At 38.0% G+C, this 10,857-nt stretch overlaps 1 protein-coding gene and 1 pseudogene across 1 annotated transcript; both read left to right on the top strand.

Moving 5' to 3' along the window:
- The first annotated feature begins 237 nt into the window (after positions 1 to 237).
- LOC107675575 (cytosolic 5'-nucleotidase 1A-like) lies at positions 238 to 7,415 on the top strand (annotated as a pseudogene).
- A 1,115-nt stretch (positions 7,416 to 8,530) lies between these two features.
- On the top strand, positions 8,531 to 10,825 carry LOC107675576 (retinol dehydrogenase 14-like). The gene is made up of 2 exons (XM_016469985.1): positions 8,531 to 8,963; positions 9,939 to 10,825. The coding sequence occupies exons 1-2, from the start codon at positions 8,703 to 8,705 to the stop codon at positions 10,554 to 10,556; spliced, it is 879 nt and encodes a 292-aa protein (XP_016325471.1). The 5' UTR covers positions 8,531 to 8,702; the 3' UTR covers positions 10,557 to 10,825.
- Positions 10,826 to 10,857: the final 32 nt, after the last annotated feature.

Below are 10,857 nucleotides of genomic sequence, written 5' to 3'. Positions count from 1 at the left end.
CCATTTTATTGGGGCAATAATACGTGCATATAGTAGAAACTAAAAGTACATCCATACCCAAGACAAAACGAATGTTGTTTAAATGCTGTAGTGAAGTGTATTTAAAACTGCACTTTTAGAGCACTTTAAAATGAGAGCGATGTAAATTGTTATTTTCATATTAATTTATGTAATTAAATTGATTTTGCTTTTTAAATCGATAAGTCAGACACTTAGGGCTGGTGACGTCACTGGGTCGTGTTGAAGAGGAACTCAACCACTGCAACAAAGGACGCACAGACGCAGGCAGGACACAACAATTCAGTCCTCCCCCTGACTGACCCCCTAACAATATGAGCCAACTTGAAGGCACAGAGAGAGGAGGACAGTCCAACTCCGACAACAGCGAAGAAAAAGACTGGGTAGCTGTCAAAACGTTGACAACGCGAAAACAACGAAGAAGCCCCGTCCGGTAAGCGATTGTTTGTGTGTATAATCTGTGAATGACAGCAGCGTCTCCCGCATCCGATACCCTATCTATAGGTAATGCTAGCGACGCGACAAACTAGAAAAAGCTTATATTATATCAAAGATAGCTGTCAAAACTGAAAGCCAGCGCGTCGTGTTGTTCGCTTGCATTATCGATGGTGCGTCAGTGACAGCAGTTCTGCACATACAGGTATCTGACCACATTGAGCAGCTTGGTTGTCGTCTACAGCCCGTTGTAAACATTTGCTTGCTTTTAACTTGCAGCCCAAACCCAGCAACGCTGTAACCATTGCGGTGTCCTCGCGAACGCTGTTTAACATGGTGAAGGAGAGGAAGGTGTTTGAAGAGGAGGGGCTGGAGAGGTATGTCGCGCACCAGCTGGAGCACGAGGACCAGCCCTTTACCCCAGGGGTCTCGTTTCCTTTTGTTAAGGTAACAACAGGTGTAAGCTTTACAAAATGATTTTTCAAACAAAATGCATAATAATGATCCTACTATATTTTAAAACTGTCTGATCATAACACTCACCCTACATCCATCAGCACCTGTCAGGAACCTGATGCCATAGGTAATGCAACTGTACATTAGTAGGCTACTGTAGTAGAGTGCAACAGTGGCCACTCACCTTTTCAGTATTTTTCCCATTGTTTTTTATTTGAAGCCTTTGGTTTGAAGTAAAAATGTGTAAAGTTTTATTGCTTCAATCTCATGAAGAATTGTGATGGACAATCAAATGAAAAATGGATAAATATATAAAGTATTGACTCTAAATAGTTCTTTTGGCATGATTTGTTTGTTTCAATACTCTGAATTGTGTAGGTTTTTTGCAGAATCGTGAGTAATGTAGCTTTTCACCATGCAGGAACACTGCTGTTAAACAAGATTATTTAAAAGTTAAAAAGCTGAAATGTGTGCACATGCCGTCAATTTACAACCTCATAGCTCTCAGGAGGCCTGCCTAACAGTTTATATGTTATCATTCTAAATCAATTCTCCAGTAGAAAAAATTAATGGGATTTTTACGTATGTAGCCCAACTGATGCACTCTGTAGCAGCACCTTGCAACACACCACGGTTCACATCACATAGGTATATTACTCCTGAAATGTCATTTGGCACTGATTACAAATGACATGACTAAAGTGTACAATTTCGACAAATAAATTTGACAAATGAGTAAAGAGGAACAAATGCCTTAAAGGACTTTATTAACAACACAAAATGCTACACATAATGGATTTATTTTTAACAATTCATTCAACATTAGTAAAGTAGTTACTATCTAGCAGTTTTGTAATTTAAGTATAGAAACTGTTTATTAGCACTGGCTCAGACAGCTCTTAATGTTGGCACAATCAGTATAAGTAAGTAAATAAATAAATGTGGACTAGCCAGCACTGGTACTATAGTATGAACCTGACTCAGGTCAAATAAGCTGGTTGAAACACTGTTTTTGCGCTTTCATAACACATGAATATATCTTCAGGACAAATAAAATTTGCACAAATGCAAATCACTGGGAAAATGTGTAGAGCAACCTGTGTGGAAAACAAATGTGTGCCTTAATTTTTGTTCATGGATGGACTTTAGCCCTTTTTATTGCAGGGCAGGACTCGGAGCACATAACACAGAGCATTATTGTGTCCTGCCCACTGTTTATGATTATATATCATATAGAAGTACACTAATCAACCATTAATCACAGCAGTGTTACCTAATGTGGATATCCTTAGACACCCACAGCCATGCCTTTATTAATTTCTGTTTTTCTTATCCACAGGCCCTCATGAATGTAAATGCCCGTTTGAGAGAACTATACCCAGACAGTGAGGAGCTGTTTGACATTGTGCTGATGACCAATAATCATGCCCAGGTCGGAGTTCGCCTCATTAACAGCATCAATTACTATGGTATGGAAAGAAAACAGGGATTTCTGTGACTATGGCCCGGTTTCACAGACAGGGCTTAGATTAAGCCAGGATTAGGCCATTGTTCAATCGGGAAATTTAAGTAATTTTTATTAACATGCCTTAGACAAAACATTATTGGTGTGCATCTTGAGACAAAACAAAGGCACTGATATATTTTAAGATCAGTCAGTGCAAGTTTCTTTCAGTTAAAACCACTCAGACTTACACTTTAGTCTGGGAGCATAGATCCTGCCCCGAGTCAGCCGCACACAATCCACCATGTTTATCTTCACGCAACAGCATTTAAAAGCAGCATTCAAGTAAGACATGTCTTATTAAAGCTACTCCAGTTATTCAGTCAAGAGCAGTGAGTCAATTTCTGTTTTTATTTTGTTCTTTGGGCCATATTAACAGCATGGACAGCAGTAAGTACTCTATAATGCATTGCTGTCACTTAATACACAGATCTAATATACTCATGCGATTTAAACTGCGTTTTTATTTTGACATAACCTTCTATGTATTTCACAGTTTAAGCACAATAGGAAATGAGAGAGAACTTAGTTTAGTACTCACATGCCGTGTGATAGACACTTTCTGTGCATTTGCTTCAGATTTGTGCACTCAGAAAACCATATATCAGAAGTTTGAAGTGCCCCTATTATGGTATTTGAAAGGTTCATAATTTGGTTTTGGGAGTCCCCAACAACAGGTTTACATGCATGCAAGGTCAAAAAACACTTTCATTTTCTTATAATATGCATTTAATTGTACATTATTTCTCAACAACTCTCAAACGATTCGTTCAAAGATTCATCTTTCGAAACCCCTCCTTCACATGAGGATACTCTGCTCTGATTGGTCAGATAACCCAGTCTGTTGTGATTGGTCTAAGTATAGTGCATATCGGAAATGGAACGCCCATCACCATTACTGGATTACGGCTTATCAATAATACATCCGGGCTGTGCGATATTGAAAAAAAATGCGATACGCGATACCTTGTTTAAAAAATGTGATATTCGATACGATATTGCTTAAAGTGTGAAAAATCTATTTAAATTATATTTTAAAATATTTAAAAATGAAAATTATATAAACAATTTGTTTCACATTATTTCTTGGAAAAGAAAATCACTACAACTTCTGAAAGTGACCAGCAGTGTTTTAGCAGTACATAAAAAGTAATGTCACAAATCAGAAAATGTAATTTTAACATCAATGTGAATGACAAAAAAATGAATGACACTAATTTTATATCATTGTGACTTTGCTTTCCATATACTTTACGTACTTCTTCATATACCACAGCAAAAACTATAGTCTGAGAAAGTTCAAACATGATTAAAGGCAAGTGAACAGTCAGTAAAAAAAAAGAAAGAAAAAGGGGGAAAAAAGAACAAATACACAATTTACAAGCATAGATAAGATAAACAGTAGTATTCAGGTACAGAAATGTAATTGAGTGTAAAATAACACTGCATTGTGTTCACTGTATGAATTAAATTTAGATTAATCTTTGTTATAGCTGTTTTGTTGTTTGATTAACATTAGTGACATATTCAGCAGCACCTATTTATAGGCTACTGTCCCTTTAAATCCGACTGCACGGATCCAGTATAATGATACACATCAGATTTCTTTCTCAGCTGTTTACATTCATTTAAAACTTAACCGACTGCGTTTACGCGAATGATCGTCGAGACGGGTACTATTGACATAATTCTGTGTGTATGTTTAAATTGAGCTACTTTAATACCATCTCCGAACTTTCTACCACGACTCTGCTGTTCTTCGGCTGGTTCTTCCCTGTATAGGTTGAATGACAGATGTCTCGTCCAGTCAGCAGTGAGTAATCCCAAACCAATGGCGCTGTCTCAAACTATACCTACCTTTTCCGGTTTGTCTGATTTGTTGTTGTGTTTTCTGACTTATTTTGTTTTCGAATTTGTCATTGTGTTTTCTGACTTGTTATAATGTTTTCTGAATTGTTGTTGTGCTTTCTGAATTGTTATTTTGTTTTTTAGACTTGCATTTTGTAATTTGTTATTTTGTTTTCAGAATTGTGATCTGCTTTGCACTTCTCGGCCACCGTAGTATGTGTCTGTTCAAACATAAGGAGGAGGAGATGCGAAAAACGAATCAACTCGGTGTTCGCGCGCCATCTGAAACGCGTCTCTCTGTGTGCGCGCGTATTTTGCACGTGTGCAGCAGAATGGAAGATACGCTGTGCGAGATGCGGCTTGTGCGCGCGCTTCAGGTGCGAGTCTGTCAGACAGCAAGACGAGACGGCAAAGAGGTGCTTTCTGCAACTTATTGCACTTAACTCTTTTTAACGTCAAGCAATTCTCTGCTATATGCGTCGAACTAAAACGTTGACCTTTTGCAACGTTTTGATTTAAGTAGCCTATTATTGAAATGATTCAGATATCGCAATATTTACATTTGCGATATTTCGATATTTTCGATATATCGTGCAGCCCTACATCCTATTAACATAATGATAGTGCCCACTCTGTTCTAAAAATAAAGAATCAGAGGGGAAAAAGTTGTTTTACACTTATGTAAGGGAACCGGGCCCACAGCTTGGTAGTAAAGACCCAAACAATAATGGTATATGCTTTGCCGAACAAAGACAGAGTACTGATAAAGCACTGCAGTTTGTAAACCAACGTATTGCTCCATCCTTTATCATGACACCAAGTAATAAGAACGACAGACATTTTATATAATCGACACATTTCTAGATAATAGCAGGCCCACAGCTGATTAGCAGAACTATAACGCGAGTTCTAGTAACGCGAGACATACAGCTGCACTGAGTGTATATACAACACAACACACAAAACATATTTTGCAACTACACGGAAATAGGATTTGAATTACAAACGACTCGTTTCAGCTGTTCAGAGTAATCTATTTCTTTTGAGAGACAACTTTATTTATGATGCACTTTCAGCTTTACAACTTTGCAGACTGTTTACATTCACATACATCTACATTACACACTGCATGAAAAGTAATTTTCAAAAATCCATAATAGGGGCACTTTAAACTGATATGGCTTTAAAACACATGCAAATAAGAAGCTTTTATGATGACGAAGAACTGCAATGAGAGCGAAAAACATGATCATCAAAAACCAAACAGATGTTTTGTTTTGGCAGAGTATCCAAGGAACAAGCTGTAAAGTCGCAGCCCTATCCTGGAAAGTGGGTGGGGAGCAGCAGCTCATTTGCATTTAAAGATACATGCACAAAAACAGCTTGTTTTTTGCTTCCACTCAAAATGGGCATTTTCAAAATGGTATAATGAATGATCTGTGGGGTATGTTGAGCTGAAACTTCACAGACACATTCTGTGGACACCTGAGACTTAATAGGCCCCCTTTAAAATATATTTATTCTACACAGACATAGACCAACATGCACCAAAAAAAAGGAAAAAGAAAAAAAGTCCACAGACCAAAATTTGGCTAAAGACAATTTTTATAAGGTTTGCAGCATGCTGGACAGATGCAAATGCATATGTACTGCATTCTACATAATATATGAACAACAATTACATTAAATCTCTCTCTGCAGATCTAACTATAGAGAAATTTTGCATGATGGGTGGAGTGAGTCCGATTGGTTACCTAAAGGCCTACATGACCAACCTCTATCTGTCCAAAGATTCAATGAAAGTACAAGAAGCTATCGAAGAAGTTATTTAAAAAATGCATGCATTGTTATCTAACTGGGATTTTCATGTTGATGCAGAAGAAAAACAATCTTTAAATTAGATGAACAGGAAGCTAAATTTGCTTTAAATGACCATTTTCATAGGAATAGCAGCTGCCACGATGTTCGCCTGTGACAGTGAGAATGAGCTCAGTAACACGCAACTACGTGTAGCGTTCAACGGAGATGCTGTTTTGTTTTCCGACGAGTCTGAGATTATCGTAAAGGAACACGGATTGGACACTTTTTTTTAGGCATGAGAAAGAGTTTGAGAACAAGCCTCTGGCTCAGGTAAACTAAGACTGGGTAACACAAAAAATAACTACTAATGTTCATTATTAATAGTGATACTAATATTTTCTCCATCATGTCATGTTTTGAGAATGCAATGTCCTTTTCATGCTTGATTTGTTGTTGCATCATCCTCTCCTAGGGCCCCCTGAAATGTTTCCTGGAAGCACTGGGTAAACTCCAGCGCAAGTTCTATGCAAAAAACCAACGAATCAACTGCCCTATTCGTACCTACCTGGTCACAGCTCGAAGTGTTGCCAGCGCTGGGGCCCTGAAGACCCTACGGAGCTGGGGGTTGGAGGTAGACGAGGCCCTGTTTTTGGCTGGGGCTCCTAAGGGGCCTCTCCTTCAGAAGATCAGGCCTCACATCTTCTTTGATGATCAGATGTTTCACATTGAGGGTGCCCAGGAGCTTGGTACAATCGCTGCTCATGTGCCCTATGGGATTGGACAGAAGTATCATAAGGGAAAACGCACAGACACAAGTGATGCCGTAAACAATGAAAAGATTTGATGATTATCAAATCTAAATGTCAGAGTCCCACGTCGTATAACACCTATTCAGTGTCTTATGTGGGATCTATACAATAGCTAAAATATAAATGTTTACTTATATTAATGAGCTGGGAAGTGAAGCATATGATTGGAAGGCTCTGCATGTTAGAGGTAATTTTATTTATTTGGTTGCTTCAGAGAGTTTTGAACCTTGATCTGTACAGATAGTTTAAGTTAAAAGGATTGCTGGAAATACTTTAAATACAAAGACGCTACGGTGCTCAAAATTACCTAGTATATTACGTACTGTATATTAGTATGTAGCATAATATGTACTGTACTAATCCGTCAGCACTGTGAGGTTAAACTACTGTAAATACTGCAGCCCTTTCTTTTTCTTTAGGAGAATAATGTGCAATTAGATGCATTTACCAGCCTTTATGCCTTGATCATTACGACTTTTTAAGATGTTTAATCATTAGTTTAATTTAGAATCGGAATCAGAAAGAGCTTTATTGCCAAGTGTGCTTACACACACACACAAGGAATTTGTCTTGGTGACAGAAGCTTCCAGTGCACAGACAGGATGACAAGTGACAAGACACAGATAACAAAATTAAAATGAGTAAAAAATAAATATGTAAAAACAATACAAAATAGATTATAGTATGTTGTATGTACACAAATTATATTCAAAGAAATGTGGATAGATGTATGATATATTAAATCAATAACATACGTGCAATAAATATAAGTATAGATAGTTGGGTATTGCACGTTTTATTGCACAGTGGGGAGAACAATTAAATATTAAAATTTAGAATATTTAATTCTATCTCGGAGCATACATTGCAACTGTCTATTTTAATTATAGTGCAAGATGTTATTCAATGTAAATATAGCATATTTTAATCTACATTTAGATGTTTTGTTGTAACTTCTTCACTGCCGTACTTAGATATTCGGACTCAGTCCTAAGGCAGTTTCCTTCACTGACGTGTGTTGCCCACCACTAGTGTTCCTGATAGACCTTGCCACAATATTAAAAGTACTGAGCAAATGCTGAAATAAGGATGAGAGTGTGAAGAATCTGATATATTGTATTTAGAATGTATTACCTCTGTGTTTATCATGAAGTGTAAAATGTTTAATTTTGTTTTGTCCACAAAACAAAAATGTGTTGTTCACTGTTAAAGACTGGATATATTCTTTATGATCATAAATTAAATGAGTGATCTTAATTGATTGTGCTTTGTGTTGTGTGTCTAATTAAAGCGCTTTAGTTTGTAGTCCTAAAATAAATTTGACTAGAAACATGGGTGTCTAGGCCTAGATCAGGGGTGTCAAACTCAATTCCTGGAGGACCGGAGCCCTGCAGAGTTTTGTTCTAACCCTGCTCCAACACACATACCATGTAGTTTTCAAATAAGCCTGAAGGATTGATTAGTTGGATCAGGTGTGTTTAACCTCTGCAGGGCTCCGACCCTCCAGGAATTGAGTTTGACACCCCTGGTAGATAAATAAGGAATGAAAAAGTAATAATTTCATCATTCATTTACTATATATTAAACAGTACGCCCCGTTCATCTATTACAGCGGATCATGTGGTTTGTGTCTATGGTTTTATTGCTTGTAAATACATTAAAAAAAGCATGCATTGCGTTTTAACCCGCTTTGACTTCTGGGTAATGTAGTTGAACAATTCCCGTTACTTCCCACATGCGTGAATGTTTACGCCTACAAACCTGCTCATGAACTGGACGTTGTTGATGGCCACAGAAGGATCAGCAGTGACGCTTTTCCCCATTATAAACATATGGATGAAGGCGTCGATATGCTGCGGGGCAAAACTATTATCGTGACCGGGGCAAACAGTGGTATCGGAAAAGCCACGGTCGCGGAGCTGCTGCGGCGTCACGGCCGAGTGATCATGGCATGTAGGGACCGAGAACGGGCGGAGAAAGCAGCACTGGAGATCCAGCAGGAGGCCGGACCAGAGCAAGGGGAACTAGTGATCAAACTCTTGGATCTGGCGTCGCTTAAATCTGTCCGTCTTTTTTGCGAAGAGATAATCAAGGTAATTTACTGCACCAAACCAAGCACAGAGCGTTTGTTTCTCTTTTCATATATCTATTACACTGAAGTAAATATAAATATAGGGAACGCATAACACGGTTAAAATTGTTTTCGACTAGCAACAAGTGCACCGATTGTGCGCGAACGTCACGCGCTTTTATGTGCATGATATCATGCTCGAGAAGTTTGGGAAGAGCACGTGACTGCGCGCGCATGAAACCAAGCTTTAAAAAGTCCTATTGCTAAATTGTGTCTAAATAATAATATAGGCAGAAACCTGGCATAGTTCATCATTTCTTAGGGTAGATATATTTTATATCAGTATTGTGTATATACAGTGTATTGTTTTTATTTTACATATCTAAAACTTGTAACATTTTCACTGTTGTTGAACAACAGTGCTCAGAAAAAAAAAGATATAGTTCACTGAACACAATTTAACCTTTTGTGACAGCATGTCCCAGCAGAGTTTGAGAACAGTAAACAGTAAAACAAATATAAAACAACAAAATTAAACACCATATTATTAAAAACGTGCTGTATAAAATTACCAAAGCATTCTGTTGGCCGACAGATATTTTAATTAATATATTTATATTTTAAAACTTAATAAAACTAAATATAGACTGAATTTAGGTAAATTGAACCATTTTTTGCCATTGGGGTGACTGGAAAAATGTCCCAATTATCCTGAATTAACTAATTTAAGAATATATATTCTTATAATGACCCATATAAGAGTTGATCAATTGAAAGATTTTATTGTGAATTGCTGTTACTACTGTTTTATCTGTTGCCCATTTTTTAAAATCTTGTGTATAAAGAAAAGATTTGACAATCAAAAGAGAAAGGTATCTAAATTAGTGTAGAATAGTTTCAGCGATTTCTAGTGTTGTGATTATTTTATCTTCTCATTCTTGTGTTCTTAAATACTGCATACCTTTACAATTTGCCATATCTGTTGTATCTCAAACAGGAAGAGTCAAGGATTGACATCCTGGTCAACAATGCTGGAATCTACCAGTGTCCTTACACCAAATCAGAAGATGGGTTCGAGATGCAGTTCGCTGTCAATCATCTGGGTCACTTCCTGCTCACTAACCTCCTGCTGGACCTCCTCAAACGCTCTGCTCCTAGCCGGATCATTGTGGTGTCCTCCAAGCTCTACAAGTACGGTGAAATAAATTTTGATGACCTGAACAGTGAGCAGAGCTACGATAAAGCTTTTGCTTATGCACGGAGTAAACTAGCCAATCTTCTATTCACTCTGGAGCTCTCTCACCAACTTAAGGAGACCGGAGTGACTGTAAATGCTCTCACCCCAGGGATTGTGCGGACTAACTTGGGCAGACATGTCCACATCCCACTGCTGGTGAAGCCACTATTTAACCTAGCTTCACGGGCCTTCTTCAAGTCCCCTGAGGAAGGTGCACAGACTTCTATCTATCTTGCCTGCTCTCCGGATGTGGAGGGCGTTCAGGGGAAGTGCTTTGCTAACTGTCATGAGGAGCAGCTGTTCGCTAAGGCCACAGATGAGGAGGTGGCCAAGAAACTGTGGGACATCAGTGAGGTGATGGTGGGCATCACAACTTGAAATCTCACAGATATAAGAATTTAAGTCAAATGTCCATGATTATTTCAAAATCGCCAATAAAACATACAGATCTTTACCATCAAGTATTTTGAAAAGACCTTGTTTTGGAAAGAAAACATGCTAAATGTATGCATACATCCACAGGAGGGAGCTGTTTTTGCCATTCCTATTCACTTGTGCTTTGAAATACTAACTGTAAAGTTGCAACCAGCAGATTGTTAGTTCTGCTGCAACACTAAATGTGTGTGTGTGTGTGTGTGTGTGTGTGTGTGTGTGTGTGTGTGTGTGTGTTATAAAACAT

This window comes from Sinocyclocheilus anshuiensis, unplaced genomic scaffold (assembly GCF_001515605.1).
Source record: "Sinocyclocheilus anshuiensis isolate Anshui unplaced genomic scaffold, SAMN03320099.WGS_v1.1 scaffold1097, whole genome shotgun sequence".
Lineage (NCBI taxonomy): Eukaryota > Metazoa > Chordata > Actinopteri > Cypriniformes > Cyprinidae > Sinocyclocheilus > Sinocyclocheilus anshuiensis.
This window is presented reverse-complemented; position numbering and strand designations above follow the sequence as displayed.